A 22,855-nucleotide genomic window follows, 5' to 3' on the forward strand; every position below is an offset into this window, starting at 1 on the left:
AGAAATCTGCTGATAGCCCAATGGGAATCTTTTTGTTGTTTACAATCTATTTTTCTCTTGCTGCTTTTAGGATTCTCTCTTTGTCTTATATATTTGGAACTTTTATTTTAATGTATTTTGGAGATCATTTTGGATTGAAATAATGGGGTGATCTATTAGCTTCATGAACTTGAATGTCCAGATCTCTCCCAGGCTTGGGAAGTTCTCAGCTGTTACTTCTTCAAAGAGGGTTTCTTCCCCTTCTTCCACATCTCCTTCTAGAACTCCAATGATTCAGATTTTGCTTTGTTTCTGATGTTGTCCAATAGCTCAGATAGGCTTTCTTCACTCTTTTTTTTTCCTTTTTTAAGTTTTTATTTAAATTTAGCTTAATTAACATATAGTGTATTATTAGTATCAGGAGTAGAATTTAGTGATTGTCAGTTGCATGTAACACCCAGTTCTTCACTCTTTTAAATTTTTGTTGTTGTTTTTCTCCTCTGACTGGGTTATTTCAAAGTTCCTATCCTCTAATTCACTGATTCTTTCTTCTGTTTGATCTGTTCTTCTGTTGACACTCTCTATTGCATTTTTCATTTCATTCATTGAATTCTTCAACTGCAGAATTTCCACTTGGTTCTTTCTAATGATTTATATTTTTGTTAAATTGTGTGTGTGTGTGTGTATTGTTTTTCTGATTTCATTGAACTATCTTTCTGTGTTTTCTTATAGCTCTCTAAATTTCCATTAAAGAGCTATTTTGAATTTTTTTTAATCAGATAAATTGCAGATCCATGTCTTTGGTTCCAGTTACTTGAGGATTATTGTGAACTTTTGGTGATGTCATGTTTCCTTGATTTTTCATGTTTCTTGTAGTTTGTGTGGCTGTTTTTGCCCTTGAAGTGGCAGTGACTTCCTGCAGTCTTTATTAACTGCCTTCAGGTGAATGAGTGAGAGATACCTTTCTATAATCCTGCTGTAGATTCTGTGGCTTTCTCCGACCTTTTAGGGATACACCTGCTTCACACTTCTTGCGTCCCTTTGTGGTAGAATTCTTAAGCTCATATATCTTCTCTGATCCTACAATATACCAGGCTAGCTGCTGATAACCTTTCCTTTGTTTTCCCAGAGATGGCACAGCAGCTCAGGTTTGGTTCCTCCCTTGCCCGGCCTATTTTCTGTGTGTGCTCTTTGTCTGCTTGAGCTCACTCTTACTGCAGCCTTCAGGAGTGTGCACAATCCTGGCTGCAGAGTGGGAGGTGTGGTTTTGGTGCTTGGGATATTGGGGGAGTCCACAGGCTAGTTTGGGGAATCTTCAGGTGAAGTCTTCCCAGAGATCTGTAGGCAGGATTCCCATGGAAGTCTAGGATACAATCACAAGAACTGAATCCCTTTGATATCTTCTGATGTTCTTAGCTACCTTCCCCCATCTCCTCCTTACCCTAGGCATGGAGCTTCTGATTTAATATTCTGGATACTGCAGGAGGGGAATACGTTTCTTTAGCAGCATCCTGCACAGCTAGAGAAGCTGTGCCCTGTCTCGCTGCTCTTCTTCCCCCATGGGAGAGACAGTTGGCTGGCTAGTTTAGCTCTAAGCTCTGCCACCTTGGGGAGGGGTCATCCTGGCAAAGTCATGCTGTTCTTCTTACCCACTCCTTTATGTCCAAGCTGTGTGTGTGTGTGTGTGTGTGTGTGTGTGTGTGTGTGTAGTTCCAGTGGAGTGCTGGAATTTCTCCGCTGGAAACCCGGACTTCCATAAAATCTCTCTCATTTGTAGATGTCTGTTCAAGTCAATATTCTCCAGCTGCTCCCAGACCACAGCTGAGAGAGGCTGGAGGGGTTGACAGCCTCCTGCCAGTTCCAGACCCCACACCAAGGTCTGTCTGCCTATTATCCAATGCACACATGGGCAAGGCTCCTCCTGGGTCCCTTAGCATTTGGCTGGATCCAACTCCCACAGAGGCACTTTGGCTCATTGATGGATGCTGAATTGTTGTTGAAATGGGTGTGTGTGTGCAAGGACTAGGGGTATTTTATGCCACCGTGATGCTAGTATCACTGTCAGCACTTTCTGTGTAGACGATCATGTCACATAGGAGTGTCATTTCTATATAGACAATTGTGTTACAATGAATAAGATAGTTCTATTTATTTCCAATCTGTACGACTTTTTTTTTTCTTGCCTCATTGCACTACTATGATGTCTGATTTGAGGTTGAAAAGAAGTGATAACAATGGACATCCTTGCCCTTTACTTTAGGGGGAAAATAATTTAGTCTTTCATCATTAAGTATGGTGTTAGCTATAATGTTTGTTGTCATTGTTGTTTGTGGATATCACTTGGTTGAGATCAATGTGGAATCCTCTCCCATTCTGCAGTCTGCCTTGTAGCTTTGTTGTGCAGGAAGTTTTTATCTTGAGGAAGTCCCAATCATTTTTGTTTTGTTTTGTTTTTGCCTTTGTTTCCCTTGTCTTTGGAGACGTGTCTAGCTAGAAGTTGCTGTGGCCGAGGTCACAGAGGTTGCTGCCAGTGTTCTCCTCTAGGATTTCGATGGATTCCTGTCTCATATTTAGATCTTTCATCCATTTTGAGTTTATATTAGTGTAAGGTGTAAGAAAATGGTCCACTTTCATTCTTCTGCATGTGGCTGTCCAATTTTCCCAGCACCATTTGTTGAAGGGACTGTCTTTTTTTGGATATTCTGTGTTTTTTGGACTGTTTTTTTTGGATATTCTTTCCTGCTTTGTCGAAGATCAGTTGACCATAGAGTTGAGGGTCCATTTCTGGGTTCTCTAGTCTGTTCCATTTATCTATGTGCCTGTTTTTGTGCCAGTACCATGCTGTCTTGATGATCCCAGCTCTCTAATATAGCTTGAAATCAGGCAACGTGATGCCACCAGTTTTGGTTTTCTTTTTCAAGATTGCTTTGGCTATTTGGGGTCTTCTGTGGTTCCATACAAGTTTTAGGATTGCTTTAGGATTTGTTTTTATCTGTTTTTTTCCCTTTTACTTGTTTTGGGTTTTATTTGCTTTATTTTTTTTCAATTTCCTCAAGTGAAATCTTCAATAATTGATTAGAAGACATTCTTTGTCTAATATAAGCATGCTTTAATTGCATTTTGCCAATGTTTATATGTTAGGTTTTTATTTACCTTCATTTCAAAATTCTTTCCAATTTCCCTCATGTTTTTCTTGTTAACTCATGGCTTATTTAAATGTATTTCTCAGGGCACCTGGTTGCACAGTTGGTTAAATGTCTGACATTTAGTTTTGGCTCAAGTCGTGATCTCAGGATCCTGAGGCTAAGCCTCATGTTGGGCTCAGTGCTCAGTGTGGACTCTGCTTGAGATTCTCTCTCCCTCTCCATGCCCCTCCTGTTTGTGCTCTCTCTTGTTCTCTCTATCTCTCAAATAAATAAATAAATCTTAAAAAAAAAAATAAAAGTGTGTTGCTTAACTTCCAAATGTTTGGAGATTTTCCAAAATTTTTAATTATCTATTTCTAGTTTAATTCCATTATGTTTCAAGAACATACTTTATACAATTTCAGTTCTTTTATATTTGTTAAGATTTGTTTTATGGTTCAGAATATGGTCCCTTTGTATAAATATTCCATACGCACTTGAAAAGAATGTGTATTCTGCTTTTGTTGGGAAGAGTATTTTGTGAATCTCACTAGGTCAAGTTAGCTGACAGTTTTCCAGGTCTTCTTTATCCTTATTGGCAGTCTGTCTAATTTATTTCATTTTTTTTTCAATTTTTGAGCAGTTGAAGTGTCCAACATCATTGTGGGCTTGTCTTTCTCATGTAAGTTCTATGGGGTTTTTTGCTCTGTGTGTTTTGCACCTCTGGTGCATACATATTTGAAAAGGGTCTTAGAAAATTGACTACTTTATCATTATGTGATAATCCTCTTTATCTCTTACAGTATATCTTGTTCTGAAGTCTAGTTTATCTGGTAGTCTTTTGGTTAATGTTTACATAGTACATCTTTTTCAGTACATTCAGGTGGTCATACAGTAGGCCTTTGTAGCTCCCTAGAATTTGCATTTCTGGGTAAAGTTTGGGGTTAGTGATAAGAGTTGTTGTAGTTTGAACCAGTGTTTTTAAAAGTGTATGTTGCAATACCTTGTATCATGACATCAATTTTGTGGGTTATAACCAGCATTTAAAAGTTGGGTGTAATAAGACAGCTGGCTGCATGTTGGCTGGGCCTTGGGTGGGCTTTGTGAGGACAAAAATGGCTATGGCCAGTGATTTCTACCCTTGCTACTACACAGGGTAAAAGGACAAGTTTGGACACAAGTTTCTGGAGTTCGAGTTTCGGTTGACTGAAAACTTGAATGTACAGTAATCAGAATCCTATAGTCAGGGCATTGGAAAAGACCTTAAAGGCCATCGAGTTTACTTAACATCATACTTGACCATTTTATTTTATTTTATTTTATTTTATTTTATTTTATTTTATTTTATTTATTTAGAGGAGGGAGGGGCAGAGGGAGAGGGAGAGAATCTCAAACAGACTCCCCACTGAGCATGTAGCCTGACTCAGGCTCCATCTCACAACCCTGAAATCATGACCTGAGCCAAAATCAAGAGTCAGACGCCACCCAGGCACCCAGGTGCCCCCATACTTGAACACTTTAAAGAATACCCCACCATAAGGTGGTCCAATGGATGCTTAAAATCTTCCAGGACCGGTAACTTTCAGACTCCCCGTTCAACCATAGTATTCACTCAGGCAATATGTATAAGGCCATGTGTCTAGGAACATGACCAAGACCTGCTCTGAAGAGGTAGCTTCAAGAGTACAGTGGTTAGGGCTATGTGTAAGAATCAGGGAAAGCTCCCTTGAGATGGTAGCAGTTGAGGTTGTAGTCGGCTTGCAGGGCTCCAAGAGCACCTGGCTTTGGGGTTCCCAGGGGCTCACCGCTGACAAAAGGCAGATGATTGAGTGGTGGTGAAACGAGAAAGGAATTTACTTCAGAGGCCAACACTGGGAAGACAGTGGACTAGCATCGCAAAGACTGTCTCCAAGCTGCTGAAAATTGCTTCCAGGTTTAGCAATCGCAAAGACGAGGTCATGGTCAGAAGGGGGCTGATATACATAAAAGCATGATGGAAGAGCTGACAGGGTTGGCTGACAACAGCTGGGAATTGGAATTGGAGAGGAACACATTTCTTTTGCCACATCGAAAATAGGATCCTGAAGGCCTTTGAATATTTTTCTATTTGGTGCAGGACCTGAAATGGTTAGTTTTTAATTTTATTGGATTGCATTTCAAGATTAAACCAGTTTAAATTGTATGTGTTTGAAGCTGTTTTTATATTTAATTAAGGGGTGGGCTTGTCATTTACAATATTGGGATTTTTATAAATGTGAAACTTTTTTTGTGTTCTAGCTAAAAGTAAAATATATCAACAGGCTTAGTGGTTATTCTCACTTGGGTCCAAGTGGTTTGGACACTCCCCACACAAATTCTGTAAGTAAAAGCAACCTTTTGTTGAGATTTTGCTCCAATAAAACATATCAAAGCAGGAAAAAATGACTGTAATAAAAAATCAGAATGTACTATATATAATAGAGAATAAGCATATTTACCAAAACTTAACAGTTGTGTGTGTGCGTGTGTGTGTGCGTGTGCACACGCATGTGCAAGTATTTTCAATTGGGATGTGCATCCATTTCTTTTGTTTCAAAACATGTTTGAAAACCATTAGTTTAAACCATGATGATGAGATTTCCTAGGCAGGATATGAATAACAGACCTAGCGCTTTCTAATAATCTCTTGCATGTTCTCAATGACTTTTGAGATACAGCCCTAGGTTTTTATAATTCTTATTCTCGACTATTGAATTATTTACAGCAAATATTTTTTACCGAGCTTATCTACTAAGAGTGAAGCAAATTCCTTAGACTTCACTGGGGATTTGCTTTCCCACAGTCTTCTAGGATACCCCACTTAGATACATGTTGGGGACAGACTAAACATAAAAATTTTCTCACAGGTTCTATCTTGATGTTGATTAAACTCACAATTTCTTTTGTCCTTCATGTCTTCTTAGAAAGTGATTGCTCATCTGAAGAAGGAGCTCTGTGCAGGGTCTGGGCACTGCTGTCATGGCTGCTGCCTCCCCTCTGAGAGAGCTGGAGGGTGAGGTGCTCTGCTCTATCTGCCTCGACTACTTGAGAGACCCCGTAGCCGTTGACTGTGGCCACGTCTTCTGCCACCACTGTATCATTCGGTTATGTGAGTGTACTAGGCAGCCATTGCATTGTTCTCTCTGCAAGGCCATCTTTAAGAAAGAGAATATTCGCCACGTGTGGCAGATGGCCAGCCTAGTGGAAAACATCTGGAGGCTGAAGGTAGATGAGGAGAGAGCACCCAGAGAGGACAGACCACTTGAACAGAATGCAGAGAAGCTATGTGGGCTACATTTGGAGAAGCTGCATTATTACTGTAAGGATGACCAGCAAATACTGTGTGTGATGTGCCGGGAGTCCCGGGAGCACAGACACCATGCTGCTGTTCTCTTGGAGAAGGCTGCACAGCCTTTTCGGGTAAGAATTCTGCTGGACCCTGGCTTCCTTCTCATAGCCAAAAAAGTTCTGCTACGGTGCCTTCGGGACAAGGTCCAAATTCTTTTTTTTGGAAAACGTTGTATTGAAGTATGATTGACATGGGAAAAGCTGTGCATATTTACTACAGACAGCTCACTGAGTTTGGAGATAAGTATACACCTGTGAAACCATCACTATCATCAAGGCCGGAGACCTATCTCCGACCTCCCAAGGTTTCCCCCCACCCTCTTTATATTATTATTATTATGTGTGTGTGTGTGTGTGTGTTTGTGTGTCCATAATAAGAGCACTTAACATAAGGTAAGGTCAATCCTCGTAGCAAGTTTTAAATGTACAATACAGTATTGTTAGTTGTAGGTACTATACTGTATAGAGTATCTCCAGAACTTATTTATCTTGCATAACTGAAACTATGAATCCTTTGACCACCATGTCCCCATTTCCCTCCCCTCTAGCCCCTGGCAACCACCATTCTCCTCTGTGCTTCTATGAGTCTGACTATTTTAGGGTCCACGTACGAGTAACGAGTAAGATTATGCAGTATTTGTCTTTTGGTGTCTGGCTTATTTCACCTAGCATAATTTTCTCCAGGATTTCCTTCTTTTGTAAGGCTGAGGAATATGCCATTGTTTGTAAATATCACATTTTTTTGATGCATTCATCTGTTGATGGACAGTTGGAGAATGCTATAATGAACACAGGAGTGCAGATATCCTTTTGAGATCCTGACTTCAATTCCTTTGGATAAATATTTAGAAGTAGGATTGCTGGATCATTTGCTAGTTCTATTTTTTAACTATTTAAGGCACATCCACAATGTTTTCCATGATGGCTGCATCAGGCACCATTTCCACCAGGAGGGCAACAGGCTCCCTTTTCTTCACATTGTCATCAAGACTTGTTATATTTTGTTTTTTAAATAGTAGCCATCCTAACAAGGTACCTGTGAGGTATAAGGTGGAAAGTGTGAGGTGAAAGTTCTTGTAAAGTGTTACCCTTTGAATTTTGGTAGAACTGATTTGCTCCCATATCTTTTCTAATACTAAGTCTATCCTGTTGCTGTGATTGTCTTTCGAGTCATTGGAATCAGGTCTCCACTAGCAGCTTAGGACCCCGGCACTCTCGACAGCCCCCTGGTGTCCAGCTTCAAATCGTGTGTACTCAGGCACATAGCTGTCAAAATGGTTCTGAGGCTATTTTGTCCTGTATAAAATTTTTTCCCCTGTTCTTTATTATTTTTTAAATTTACTTAAAAAATTTTTTTATTATGTTATGTTAGTCACCATACAGTACATCCTTAGTTTTTGATGTCGTGTTCCATGATTCATTGTTTGCATATAACACCCAGTGCTCCATGCAATACGTGCCCTCCGTGATACCCATCACTGGCCTAGCCCATCCCCCACCCCCCTGTATAAATTTTGTTCAGAGCTTAATCTCCGGGAAGATATTATTTCCTCTGAGGTGCTAGTATGTTGCCTTCTGTCTGCTAAGGAAGAATTAAACAATTAATTGTTTCTTTTTTCTCTGTGACTGACAGGACTCTTAAAACTAACTTAGTCATTCTCTTGGGGCACCTGGGTGGCTCAGTCGGTTGGGCGGCTGCCTTTGGCTCAGGTCATGATCCCAGAGTCCCAGGATCGAGCCTCACATCAGGCTCCCTGCTCAGGGGAAAGTCTGCTTCTCCTTCTGACCCTCCCCCATCTTGTGCTCTCTCTCTCATTCTCTCTCTCTCAAATAAATGAATAAAATCTTTGAAAAAAAAAAAAACTAACAGTCATTCTCTCAATTTGGAGTTATTATATATGCTTTCCTTCCTTTTTTTGTTTTGATTTTCTCTTTTATTTCTAGGTTTTTAATTCATTAAAATATAAATTGTCTATATTTTTGATGGAAAGAGACTATAAATATAAATAAGAACTACACCATACGTTTTAGTATTAATGATAATAAGCAATCGTATCTCAATTCTAAGAAACCCACCTAAACTAGCTTAGCATTCACTTTGTTTCTTCTTTGTTAACTAGAACGGAAACTAGTTCACATGACTACTGTTATGCTACTAAAGGTCAAGGTATCTGGTTTCACGCTGGAATCACTTTGAACTTCTCTTTGCGTAGTGAGGGCATTTTCACGTTCACCTTGATCATATCCGTGTTGATTCCGTAGGGTAAAATTTTAAACCATCTGAAGATTCTCAAGGGAGACAGGGATAGGATTGAGAAATTTCAGTCTACAGGAGAAGATGAGCTTGAGGCCCTGCTGGTGAGCAAAGTCTCTGTGACACGTGTGGGTGGCAGAGTGGGGGGATACTGAGGAGTGGGGAGGGGTGTGACCCCAGAGATCCCTGTTGTGAACTCATCCCCAGATCTCACACATGTCCTGTTGCCTCCGAGCCTCTCAGAAAAAGCCCCTTTCTCTTTCTGCTTTTCCTGCAGACGAAATTCCAGAACCACAGGCAGGACATTGTGTCAGTGTTTGAACAGGGCCACCAGTTCTTGAGAGAAAGAGAGCAGTGCCTGTTGGAGTTGCTGGAGGGGATTGAGCAAGAGCTTGCTGAAGGGAGGAACAGCTATGTCACCAAAGGCTCTGAGGAAGTCCTCCGACTTGGAACCCTGATTTCTGAGTTGGAAAAAAAGTCTCAGCAGCCAGCAGTTGAGCTTTTGCAGGTGAGGAACCAACTAAACTATATCTGAATCCTCTTGCTCTGAGCTGCAGTATAGCCCCTCCGAAGTGGGTCAAGATTTGGACCAGAGTCAAGAAATAAGTTTTGGGACACCTGGGTGGCTCAGTTGTTTGAGTATCTGCGTTCGGCTCAGGTCATGATCCCAGTGTCCTGGGATGGAGTCCCCCATCAGGCTCCTTGCTCAGTGGGGAGCCTGCTTCTCCCTCTGCCTCTGCCGCTCCCCCTGCTTGTGCTCTCTCTCTCTGACAAATAAAGAAAATCTTAAAAAAAAGAGAGAAAAGTTTTATTCTCATTTATTGAGGTCGTTGATAAGCCTTAGTCAGCCAACCAATAGGATTTAGGCCCCCTGCAGTGGGCAGGGGATAGTAATATGCAGAGCCTACATACATACAATGAGATGGTGAAATCTGCACATTTTAATTACAACAAATAATCGAGTGTTAAATCTTGTGGTTAGACTGGAGGCCACAGGAATTCTGGAAAAGACCAGGGTGTAGTTAGGGAAGGCTTTGAGGAAGAAGAGGTGCTTAATGTTGACCTTGAAAAAAATGCAAGGATTTGAATTAGCAGAAAGGAGGAGCTAACCATGGTGAGACGCACTGGTGACAATTAGACAAATGCGTACGGTAATCACAAGGTGGGTGCAGGTTGTTCAGAAGACAGGAAGAGCACGCAGACTTCAGGGCGCCGTATTTCCGGGGCGGATGTTACAGGGAGGATGAGATAGATAAGATGGGGCCAGCTGAACGGAGGCTTTCCAACCGAGGCTGAGACCTCGAAGGGACTCTTAATAGATCAGGGAAGGTTCCCTGGCTGGAATAGTCTGGGGCTCAGATGGAGGAAGGGAGGCGGATGCACGTGTGCATAGAAACGGATATCCTCCATGGGGCGACCCAGGTCCAGGCCCCTCAGAATAAATCTCGGCCTGGTGTTGCTGTGCACCCAGTCCCTGGTGTGTCCACAGTAGGGAACGGCGGCAGCTCCTGGATCCTTCTGTCCATAACAGTGTCTGTTTTCTCTTCCTTTCCAGGACCCCAGTGACATAGTAAGCAGGTAAGTGCTGCCTGCTTTTTTTTTTTTTTTTTTTTAACTACTTAGGTGGCCCTTTGTTTTCTTTCTCCCAAATTATTGAAATTTGACAAGGGCTAGAAAGAAGATTGTTCCAAAAGAGGTTCTTCTACTCGAGTAAGTTGAAAGGTGTTCCATGGAATGGTTGGGCTTTCCATAAAATTTGCTGTCACGGAACTTGTCTTAGGACAGTAGGGGCATGAGATAGAAATGAAGTAGGAGGAGATTTGGAGGAGTATTAGAGAAAATTTAGGGTCCACTCTATTTTTTTTTTTTTTTTATTCAATTAGCCAACCTATAGCACATCATTGGTTTCTGAGGTAGTGTTCAGTGATTCATTAGCTGTGTATAACCCGGTGCTCATCACATGATGTGCCCTCCTTAATGCCAGCCACCCATTTCTTTCCACAGCCCAATTTCCTTTCTTTCTTCCCATTCCTGCCTTGTTCCCAGCTGTCACTCCTGGCCACAGTTTCCTCAACATTCTGTAGGAGGACACTTACATGGACCTTAGAGGTAATGATTTTTCCTGTAGTTCGTGCCAGACACTGACACTGACAGCTTTCAATCATACCCATGTGAGTTGCAGAAGCTTTGAACAGAGAATAAAAGGGAAGAATTTGATACTACACAGTTGGTACCGAGGGATGTGCAGGACTGTTGGCATCTAGAGCATGTATTGTGGGCCACACACCGGGCAGACAGGAGGGTGACGAGACAGATGGCTAGGGACACAGGACAGACACATCAGGGATGAACAATTACGTAAGAAAAGAGGATAACAGTTTTTGCCCCGAAGCATTTTGTCTGATACTAGCAAAGTTATTCTAGCTTTCTTTTAATCAGTATCTGCACCGTATTTCTTTCTCTATCCTTTAACTCTCAACCTTTATGTGTTATTTTTATTTACTTTATTATTTTTTTATATAATCGTGAAAAAGATGTTATTTGAAAGATGCATTACACACAATATACTTTCAATTCATTAAACACACATCCTTTCCCATATGCTTCCACACTAACTACCAGCACTTGAATCTTTTTTTTTTTTTTTGCCTATAGGTTTTATAGTTTTTTAAGTTTTTATTTGAATTTGAGTTAGTTAACATACAGTGTAATATTAGTTTCAGGAGTACAATATAGTAACTCAATAACGTCACAGGATACAAAATCAAGGTAGAGTAATCTATTACATTTATATGCACCAATAAGGAAGCAGCAGAAAGAGAAATCAAGGAATCTATCCATTTACAATTGCACCAATAACCATAAGATACCTAGGAATATTATTTTTATGTCTCTTTATAAGGAACATAAAATTTTTGTTTTCAATAAATCCACTCTATTTTTTTTTTAAGAGAGAGAAGACAAGTGGGGGGAGGGGGAGAAGGAGAGAGAGGATCTCAAGCAGACATCCCACTGAGCTCAGAGCCCAATTTAGGAATTGATCTCACCTCCATGAGCTCAAACCAAGAGTTGGACGCTTAACCAACTGAGGCACCCAGGTGCCCCCATGTTCTTTTTTTTTTCCACTCTATTTTTAATTGGAAAATTTAATATTATGTATTCTGGAAAGTCACCGTTTTCATTTACATTTTCAAAAGCATTTGAATAGTTGGTCAAAATAATTTTCTTCAATTTAATTTCCTTTTTATATCTGAATATTTTTCATTTCTTATTTGGTATATTTCTACTTTTGTCTCCTCTACTTACCTGCGTTTTCCCCCATATTTAATTTTTTTTTCCCTAGGAGCTCTGCTTTTGATGAATACCATAATTTCTAGTGTATAGTACTTTCACTACTGTTGTTTTCTAGGTATTTTGAAATTCTGACTTTGGTTTGTTCTTTAGCATAAAATTTAAAGAAAGAGGATATTTGTCAGTGGCGCTGGGTTTGTATTCCCCTAACAGTTTGTGTTTCATAGATTTTAAACATTGTGATCAGACGAGGTTGTTGATCTTTCTACCTTTTGCACTTTATCAAGACATTCTGTGTTTATATGTTGTAAATTTTTTTTTAAAGATTTTATTTATTCATTTGACAGAGATAGAGACAGCCAGCGAGAGAGGGGACACAAGCAGGGGGAGTAGGAGAGGAAGAAGCAGGCTCCCAGCTGAGGAGCCCGATGCGGGACTCAATCCCGGCCCTGAGCCGAAGGCAGACGCTCAACGACTGCGCCACCCAGGCGCCCTATATGTTGTAAATTTTTGTGACCATTCCAAACACTCAAGTGTCCTTGGAATAGGATTTGATATATCTCCATGAGGTTTCCCTTAGTAATTTTGTTATTAAGGTGTTTTGTATTGCTATATATTTTTTTGACTTCTTGAGATATCATGGACTAAGACAGGTCAGTCCAAGATTCCTACTAGCAATCAGTTCTTACCCATTTTTTATTCTGATAGTTTTTGCTTTTCTATACTTTGATGCTTTTCCCCCCTGTGGGACCTTGAATGGAAGTTGTATCTCAATTGTGCATTATAATATTCTTAGTAACATAAAATACTTTCTGTTGTCTTATTTAATATCTTTCTGACTTGAATTCAATCCTTCCTGATAATAAGATTAAGACTTCATATTTCTTTCATTTTGTATTTAGCTCATGTATCTCTGCTCAGCTAAATTTAAAGCTCAGCTATATATGTATATATATATCTATATATATATTCTTTAAAGCTCCTTATTTTTTTGTTTCTTTTTTAAACTTATTTTATTTAAATTCAATTAGATAACATATAGTATATCATTAGTTTGAGATATAGAGTTCAGTAATTCATGAATTGCATATAATATCCAGTGTTGGGGCACCTGTGGCTCAGGTCATGATCCCAGGGTCCTGGGATCCAGCCCCACATCAGGCTCCTTGCTCAGTGGGGAGCCTGCTACTCCCTCTCCTTGTGCTCTCTGTCAAATAAATGAATCTTTAAAAAATTACCCAGTGCTCATCACATCAGGTGCCCTCCTTAATGCCCATCACTCAGTTACCCCATCCCCCCACCACCCCTCCAGCAACCCTCAGTTTGTTTCTGAGACTTAAGAGTCTCTTATGGTTTGTCTCCCTCTCTGATTTCATCTTATTTTATTTATCCTTCCCTTATCCTATGATCCTCTGTTTTGTTTCTTAAATTCCACATATGAGTGAATCCATATGATAATTGTCTTTCTCTGATTGGCTTATTTCACTCAGCATAATACCCTCCAGTTCTATCCATGTCAATGTAAATGGTAAGATTTCATCCTTTCTGATGGCTGAGTGATATTCCATTGTATATATGAACCACATCTTCTTTATCCACTCATCTGTGGGTGGACATCTCAGCTCCTTCCATAGGTTGGCTACTGTGGACATTGCTGCTATGAACATTGGGGTGCAGGTGCCATTTCTTTGTGTCTGCCTCAATTTCTTTCATGAGTATTCTGTAGTTTTCAGAATATAGATCCTTTACCTCTTCGTTTAGGTTTATAACTAGTTATCTTACAGTTTTTGGTGCAATTACAAGCGGGATCAATTACTTAATTTTTCTTTCATCCGTCTCATTGTTAGTGTATAGAAATGCAACTGACTTCTGTGCATTCATTTTATGTCCTGCCACTTCACTGAATTCCTTATGAGTTCTAGCAGTTTTGGGGTGGAGTCTTTTGGGTTTTCCACATAGAATATCATGTCATCTGCAGAGAGTGCATGTTTGACTTCTTCTTTGCCAATTTGGAGACCTTCGATTTCTTTTTGTTGTCTGATCGCTAAGGCTAGGACTTCCAGTACTATGTTGAACAATAGTGGTGAGAGTGGGCATCCCTGTTGTGTTCCTGACCTGAGGGGAAGCTCTCAATTTTCCCCCACCGAGAATGATATACGCTGTGAGCTTTTTGTAAATGGCTTTTATGATATTGAGGTATGTTTCCTCTATCCCTACACTGTGGAGAGTTTTAATCAGGAAAGGATGCTGTATTTTGTCAAATGCTTTTTCTGCATCAATTCAGAGGATCATATGGTTCTTGTCCTTTCTTTTATTAATGTGATGTATCAGGTTGATTGATTTGCAGACGTTGAACCACGTTGGAGCCCAGGAATGAATCCCACTTGGTCGTGGTGCATAATCCTTTTAATGAACTGTTGGATCCTACTGGTTAGTATCTTGTCAAGTATTTTGGCATCCATGTTCATCAGGGTTATTGGTCTATAATTCTCCTTTTTGATGGGGTCTTTGGTTTTGGGATCAAGTTAATGCTGGCCTCACAGAATGAGGTTTGGAAGTGTTCCTTCCATTTCTATTTTTTTTGAAACAACTTCAGTAGAATAGGTATTATTTCTTCTTTAAATGTTTAGTAGAATTCCCCTGGGAAGCCATCTGGCCCTGGACTCTTGTTTTTTGGGAGATTTTTGATCACTGCTTCAATTTCCTTTCTGGTTATGGGTCTGTTCAGGTTTTCTATGTCTTCCTGTTTCAGGATTGCATCCATTTCTTCCAGATTGCCTACTTTGTTGGCATATAGTTGCTCATAATATGTTCTTAAAATTGTTTGTATTTCCTTGGTGTTGGTTGTGATATCTCCTCTTTCATTCTTGAATTTATTTATTTGGGTCCTTTCTCTTTCTTTTTGATAAGTCTAGCTAGGGGTTTATCGATCTTATTAATTCTTTCAAAGAGCCAGCTTCTAGTTTTGTTGATCTATTCTACTGTTCTTTTGGTTTTGATTTCATTGATTTCTGCTTTAATCTTTATTATTTCTCTTCTCCTGCTGGGTTTAGGCTTTATTTGCTGTTCTTTCTCCATCTCCTTTAGGTGTAAAGTTAGGTACTGTATTTGAGACTTTTCCTGTTTCTTGAGAAAGGCTTGTATTGTTATATACTTCCCTTTTAGGACCACCTTTGTTGCATCCCAAAAGTTCTGAACAGTTGTGTTTTCATTTTCATTTGTTTCCATGAATTTTTTTAAAAAAGATTTTATTTATTTATGTGACAGAGAGACAGCCAGCGAGAGAGGGAACACAGCATGGGAGTGGGAGAGGAAGAAGCAGGCTCCCAGCGGAGGAGCCCGATGTGGGACTCGATCCCAGAATGCCAGGATCATGCCCTGAGCCTAAGGCAGACGCTTAATGACTGTGCTACCCAGGTGCCCCTGTTTCCATGAATTTTTAAATTCTTCTTTAATTTCCTTGTTGACCCATTCATTCTTTAGTAGGATGCCCTTTAACCCCCAAGTGTTTGAGTTACTTCCAAATTTCCTCTTGTGATTGAGTTCATGTTTCAAAGCACTGTGGTCTGAGAATATGCACGGAATAATTCCAGTCTTTTGGTACCAGTAGGGACCAGATTTGTGACCCAGTATGTGATCTACTCTGGAGAATGTTCCATGTGCATTCAAGAAAAATGTGTATTCTGTTGCTATAGAATGGAATTCTCTAAATATATCTGTGAAGTCCATCTGATCCAGTGTGTCATCAAAATCCTTGTTTTCTTGTTGATCTTCGGCTTAGTTGATGTGTTCAGTGCTGTGAGTGGGGTGTTATTGTATTATTATCAATGTGTTTCTTTAATTTTGTTATTAAGTGGTTTATATAATTGGCCACTCCCAAGTTAGGAGCATAAATATTCACAATTGTTAGATCTTCTTGTTGGATAGATAGATCCTTTAAGTATGCTATAATTTTCCTCTTTATCTTTTATAGTCTTTGGTTTAAAATCTGACAAATTTAAAGTTCTTTTAAAATTAAAACTGAAAGTTATACTTTAATTTTAATTTATTTGGTGTATATCTTCAGGTAATTTCTTGAGAAGTTGAACTATTAGTAGCATGTTTCAATGAACTTCCAAGGCAGAAAAGGACTTTCTTTCTTCTTTTAACATCACACATAATTGATATATTGGTGGGTAGAGAGTACTTGCATCATGGCCCTTTCTTCAGAGTTGTGTACATCGTACTCTTCAGTTCCTATGTGGCGCTGGCCACCTGGAGGTGCAGCTTTGCTCCCCGCCCTGTGGTGCATTGTTGGTATGTGTGTATATGTGTGTGCTGATGTGTGTATTCCTGCCTCTCTTTCAGTAGCTACTTCTGTGCCTCTCTTTTTTCCAGGTACCCCCGGAAGAAGTTCTGGATTGAAAAGCCTATCAGTGCTGCAGTCAAAAAGCGGGCAGAAGAGTTTGCCGATAAACTTCTTTCTTTAGAGAAAGGAATCAGAGGATTCAATGGTAAAGGAACGGGTGAAGGGGGGGCTCTGAGCCCAGGAAAACCCCTTTCTTTCTCTGTCATATTTCCTTAGGGTTTGACTCTGGCCTTGGGTCCTCATAGCTCCCTGCTTCTATGAAGGCCATTTACAGCAGGCAGGGACACTGGGGAGGGAAAGTCAGTCAGTCCAAACCAGGGAGTCTGTCCACAAAGCAGTCTAAAGATGTTACCTGGACTAAGGTAGAGTCAGAGTAGGTCCCAGAGCTGATGAAAAGGTGTTTTGTATCTAGAAGTGAGGTAAAAGAATACATGGATAAACCTTAGAGACACTGTGCTGAGTGAAAGAAGACCGTCACAAAATGCCAAATACTGTATGGATTCTACTTAGAGGAATTATCTAAAACAACCAATTCCATAGGAACAGAAAGTAGAAGGGTGGTGGCCAGGGATTAGGAGGAGGGGAAATGAGGAGTTGTGGTTTCATGACTACAGACTTTCAGTTTTGCAAGACAAAACCATTCAGAAAATTGGATGTACGACAATGTAGATATATACAACCCTACTGAACCATGCACCTAAAATCTACAGAGTAAATTTTATGTTATGTGTTTTTATATTTAAAAATAAAACAATAAAAAATACTGGGATGGTTAAATAAAATTAATACTTTGAGAATTAATCTCAAAGAAGTCTCTTTGCAAGTGGAGAGAAGTAGTGTGATTTAGGACTAGAAGTTGAAGACGTGGTGAAAGCCCAGAGAATGTGCTCAAAGGCTCCATAATGAAGCACTGGTGTGAGCAGCAGATCAGTGCTTGAACGAGCCCCTGTAGACTGGACAACTTGGCGTCTCCTGCATTGACTTCTCTGTGTGGCTTGGGCTTTCATCATGCCTGGCCACCTCTTCAAAGTGTTAGCCAACAGTAAGAGAATTTGAGCTGGAAGACGTGTCAGGATCACTTACTGTCCTTTACTTCTTCCTCTCTAGGAAAATTGCGGAGGGATCTGGAGTATAAGACCAGTGAGTATCTGCAGGGGATAATGGCTGATGTTTGCCTCAGAGTAAATTCTGCTGCCCGGGTTACAGCTTGCCTGTGCAGCTTCCCTTAAGGAGCAGCTCTGTAAGCAGGAAGGTCTTTGTGGTGGCTAATGTAACCCCGTTCTTTATCCTGAGGTCTCAGAGTCTGAAACCACAAACCCTTCCCCAGTGTTTTTCAACCACGATGATAACAGCCCCTCTCTTCTTTTCCTCCTGAGTCTCATCGGCTGCTCATGCTCTTGAATTCTCTCCCTGGGCTCTCGCCAGCCTCTGGATAGTGTGCGCACGAGGTCCAGCGCAATCTGTGTCCTGGTCTCTGAAAGGAGTCTCCCACCATGGTCAGCAGGGCCCCAGAACCTAAGGGAAAAATCTCCTTTGATATCTTACGATGCCGTACCTTTATCCCCTTATCCCCACAGTGAGGATCATCTTGAACTCCCAGACCGCCAATGGCTACCTCTCGGTGTCTCCGAACGGGAAGAGCATGATATTCACTGGCTTGTGGACGAACAAATACCAGCAGGGTCAAAGATTTGACCCTGAGCCTGGGGTGCTGGGCAGTAAGGGCTTCACGTGGGGCAAAGTATACTGGGAAGTGAAAGTGGATAGGATATGGTGGGGCGCAGAGGAGGAAGAAGCAGCAATGAAGTACTGGGGTGGAGCCAGGGGTGTGTTTGGGACTAGTGATCTTGGTGGATTAATGGGCACCACTGATGGGTATAGAAATGAGAATGAAGAGTTGGAGGAGTGGCCACAAGAAAATGGAATATGGCCAAAATTCTGCCTGGTGGGGGTGGCAAAAGAGTCAGTGGTGAGAAGAGGATTTCTCAACTTCAGCCCTGAGGAAGGATTCTGGACTCTGCAGCTGTGTTCAGCTGGCGTGTGTATAGGCACTAGCCCTGAGCCTTTCCAGATCCTGTCCTACTGTCCAAGGCAGATTGGAGTTGCTCTGGATTATGGTGGTGGGAAGGTAACCTTTACCAATGCTAGGACTCAGGAGTTTATCTATGAATTCTCCTCTTCCTTCTCTGGGAGAATTTTCCCTTTCCTGTGGCTTAACTGCATGAGATCCAGACTTACACTGAGACCCTGAGAGAAGGCTTCATCTGTCCCTTAGGCCTTGGTTCATTCTCAACTTTCCACCTCAGCTAGACCGTTCATCTGGGTTTCTGAATACCCTTAGATGATGGGAGCAACACGGTGGAGGCAGGAGTCTCTTATCCTCTACTTTGCCTGTAAAACAGGAACAACACATGATCTGCTTTCTCTGCAGGGGAAGGGTTGAAATGTCTTTAACGTACTAATTAAAATATGTGCTATTGTTAATCTTTTTCTTCTGTTGCCTTTGATTTGGTCCTTCATCTGCTACTGAGATGAAGGTATGAGAAGGGAGTGGCTGTGTCATAGGATTGCAGCCTCTGCCACTATTAATAATTGATTACAACATCTATATCAGTTCTACCAATAATATTTTGATGGAATTCATGCCTGATTAACAGTTCCCAAGGTTTGAAATATCCAGAGCGGGTACTGGCTTATCTATTTCTATGTTCTTACCCTTTTTGCAGTAGAAAGTGGGGGAGGGGAAGCCATTTGAGGTTCAGGCAGATATGAGTCTCTGGAAGTGAGTCTTATGAAGGAAGTCTTATGTCAGCTGATTTTGAGATGGTAGAAATAGATATCAAAGTCAAATGATTAGCCTGAGCTATAAACAGCAGAAAACAAATCTGGTTACTTTTAGAAGAAGGGAAATCTATTGAACAACACCGGGGTGTGCAGAGTGCAAAGAGGGAAGGGTATCTGTGTCTACCTACTTGCAATTTCTGGAGGTATTATCACGCTGCCACAAAGCCCGAGTCGGAGACAGTATGCGAGCTGCAGCCACAGGGAGGAAGAGGTGGAGGGGTCATCAGAGCTTGAGGGGACTATCATGACCGTCAGTCTGTGAACAGAACACACCATGCTTGACTACAAGCTAGTGGATAGTGGCAGGGAGCAGAGGAGGAAAAAGCAACAAATACAGAGACTGAGCCAGAGATGTGTTCAGAAGTAGCTGTCTTGGTGGATTCCTAGGCATTACTGAAGGGTATATAGAAATGAGAATGAAGAGCTGAGGAAGAAATGGCCCCAGGAAATTGGTGGATACAACAGGCCATAGTTCTTCCTGTAATTAACTACTACATCACAATCTGGCATCGGGGCACCCGATTGACAGCATATAGAGTACCTGCCTGTGCGCCAGCAACAAGGGAGATTGGGAAAGTGTTTTCAGCTTCTGCCATAAAAGGTGGTCTCATCAGGGCTCAGGTAGCATTCTCAAGACATGGGAACAGATGCTAGTTAACTAAGAGGAAGCTCCCACGCTTCAACTCCTAGGTTTGGGAGATGCGGGGAAATCTGCTTTGATAGTTTAGCTGTATAAGAACATCGTGTTGAAAAATATGACCAAACAATACAAGATTCCTATATCCTGTGTCTGTATCCATCAATTCAAGCAAGTTGAAACAGACTGTCAACAATGTACATTGAAATCCACCATATAACAGAGACAAACCCATTTGGAACCACAATTATTCTGTATAAGTGGCCAAGGGTTGTAACCTGTATATTCTATTACATGTTCTTTGTAACAACTGACAGGACCCAAGGGAACAGATATTATGGGTTAAGGATATAGAGAATGTTCCAATGTTTTTGGTTAGAAATAAAAGTGAACCAAAATATGAGTAAGTAATTACTAAAGAACAGGGTCAGAAGCTAGCAAGACAGACAGTGGTGAAACTGCTCTTTTTAAAATTATTTTTTAATTTTTTTAAAATTCAAGTATACTTTAACATGCAGTTTTATAATAGATTTAGATGTACAATATAATGATTCAACAATTCTATACATTTCTGACTGCTCATCACAATAAGTAGAGTTACCATCATCACCAAACATGATCATGATATTATTGGATACATTCCTTATGCTGTACTTTTCATGTCCATGACTAATTTTATAACTGGAAGTTTGCACATCTCCATCCCCTTTATCCATTTTCCTCACCCCCTCCACCTCCTCTCTGGCAACCACCACTTTGTTCAATATATTTAAGAGTCTGGGTTTTTTTTGTTTGTTTGTTCATCTGTTTCTTAAATTCCACACAGGATTGAAATCACATGGTATTCATCTTTCTCTGACTTATTTTACTTAACATTATATCCTTTAGGTCTATCCATTTTGTTGCAAATGGCAAGATTTTCTTTTTTTATGGCTGAGTAGTCTTCCATTGTGTGTGTATGTGTGTCTGTATCTCACATCTTTGTCCATTCATCTACTGATGGGCACTTGGGCTGCTTCCATATATTGGCTATTGTAAATAATGCTACTATAAACATAGGGGTGCATATATCTTTTCAAATTAGTGTTTTTCTTTTCTTTGGGTAAATACCCAGTAGTGGAATTACTGGATCATATGGTAATTCCACTTCTAATTTTTTGAGGAACCTCCATATTGTTTTCCATAGTGACTGCAACCAGTTTACATTCCCACCAACTGTGCATGAGTGTTTTTTTCCTCACTATCCCACCACCTCATTATTTCTTGTGTTTTGATTTTAGCCATTCTGACAGATATATAGTGATATCTTATTGTGGTTTTAATTTGCATTCCCTGATGATCAGTAATGTTGAGCGTTTTTTCATGTGTCTGTCTTCTTTGGAAAAATGTTGACTTAGGTCCTCTGCCCATTTTTAAATGGATTATTTGGGTTTTTTGTGTGTTGAGTTGTATAAATTCTTTGTATTTTGGATATTAACCCCTTATTGGATACATCATTTGCAAATATCTTCTCCCTATCCCTAGATTGCCTTTTTGTTTTGCTGATGGTCTCCTTTCCTGTGCAAAGCCTTTTACTTTCACGTAGTCCCAATAGTTTAATTTTGCTTTTGTTTCTCTTGCCTCAGGAGACGTATCTAGAAATATGTTGTTATGACTGATGTCAGAGACATTACTGCCTATGCTGTCTTCTAGGAATTTTATGGTTTCAGGTCTCACATTTAGGTCTTTAACACATTCTGAGTTTATTGTTCTGTATGGTGTCAGAAAGTGGTCCACTTTCATTGTTTTACATGTAGCTTTGCATGTCCAGTTTTCCCAGCACCATTTGTTGAAGAGAGCTTTTTCCACTGTAGATTTTCGATCAATTGACCAGTGTGGACTTATTTCTGGAATCTAATTTGTTCCATTGATTTATGTGTCTATTTTTGGGCTCAAACTGCTTCTCTTTAGAATAATTTTTCCATTCAAAGGTTTGTGTTAATGAGGTATTTACTAGACAAATAGAAAAAACACTAGCAAGAAAAAAGGAGCCTAGAAAAGACATTGTGTCTGATGCTAGAACCATAGTTAGCAGCAGATCGGCCAGAACAGAGGGCCCAGCACTCTCCCCAGGAGCATCACCTGTCCTTAGGGCTTGGTGACCAGAGCGACTCCCAGCATGGTCCACCACGGATGCACTGCAGGCCCGCAAAACCCAAGGACTGGGTGGAATGCAGGGCCATCACTGGCACCCCACTCAGTGATAGTTACTGGGCAACCTGGCTGCTGGGGAAGCCTTTGGAACTAGAGCCCAGCTTAGACTGGCCTCTTTGCACTGGACACAGGCGCTCCACTGCTGTGGGGGGCAGTACTCACAGCTGACCCTGCTCTTGTCCATGATCCCCCAACCCCAATCTCCTTCTGGAGGAAGGCTGAATAGGAGTGGACACTGTCAAGCTGTTGGCCTGTACATGGGTGGGGGCCCAGCCTTTGGGCAGCAATGCCCTTGGAGATGACACTGGGGGTGACACAGAGCTATGGTGGGTGCCATGTGGATTTGAAGGAAATCAAGGAGTATCTACAACAAAATGGAGAGAATGGTGAGAATCTGGTGCCTACCTGTGTGTGTCAATTGGACTTTTGTTCAAAACAACACTTCCCAACTTTCTTCTTTTTCATAAAATAAAATTCCTTTGATTGTTGGATTTGCTAAAGGGTTCATCATAGCTTGCTTGTCCTGAATTGCGGTTTTCTGTTATTCCCAAGCTCACTTTTTGCTGGTAAAACATTTGAGTTTTATTTTTAAGATTAGCATTATTCTGTTGAAGCAGGGGTTTTCCATTTGTTTTTTGTTTGGATTTTTGGTTGAAAGAACGTTACAAGAGCTTCATGTGTCTTCCTGGAAAGTTCCTTCTCATTGAGAATACCAGTTTAGGCAGCGCGCTGCTGTCCGTCCTCCGGCGCTATGCCCCAAGCACGGCTATTTAACACGCAGTTGTCCTCGACGTCAGGGCAATGGCTGGGGACGTGGT

The 22,855-nt window shown here is 40.8% G+C and overlaps 1 protein-coding gene across 2 annotated transcripts; it reads left to right on the forward strand.

Moving 5' to 3' along the window:
- Nucleotides 1–6,058: 6,058 nt before the first annotated feature.
- Nucleotides 6,059–22,537, forward strand: LOC113248854 (tripartite motif-containing protein 26-like). 2 transcript variants are annotated; one of them, XM_057304958.1, is made up of 7 exons: nt 6,059–6,542; nt 8,733–8,828; nt 9,002–9,232; nt 10,280–10,302; nt 16,393–16,508; nt 17,471–17,503; nt 17,941–22,537. In XM_057304958.1, exons 1-7 carry the CDS (start codon nt 6,102–6,104, stop codon nt 18,612–18,614), a joined length of 1,614 nt encoding a protein of 537 aa, XP_057160941.1. In that variant the 5' UTR covers nt 6,059–6,101; the 3' UTR covers nt 18,615–22,537. The 2 variants fall into 2 exon arrangements, with proteins under 2 accessions (XP_057160941.1, XP_026346251.2); XM_026490466.4 differs by lacking the exon at nt 8,733–8,828.
- Nucleotides 22,538–22,855: the final 318 nt, after the last annotated feature.

This window comes from Ursus arctos, unplaced genomic scaffold, assembly GCF_023065955.2.
Source record: "Ursus arctos isolate Adak ecotype North America unplaced genomic scaffold, UrsArc2.0 scaffold_31, whole genome shotgun sequence".
NCBI lineage: Eukaryota > Metazoa > Chordata > Mammalia > Carnivora > Ursidae > Ursus > Ursus arctos.

Coding starts and splice junctions, on each gene's coding strand:
- LOC113248854 (XM_057304958.1), top strand. CDS start 6,102: ATGGCTGCTGCCTCCCCTCTGAGAGAGCTGGAGGGTGAGGTGCTCTGC. Junction 9,233..10,279: donor CAGCAGTTGAGCTTTTGCAG/GTGAGGAACCAA, acceptor CTTCCTTTCCAG/GACCCCAGTGACATAGTAAG. Junction 10,303..16,392: donor CCCAGTGACATAGTAAGCAG/GTAAGTGCTGCC, acceptor TCTTTTTTCCAG/GTACCCCCGGAAGAAGTTCT.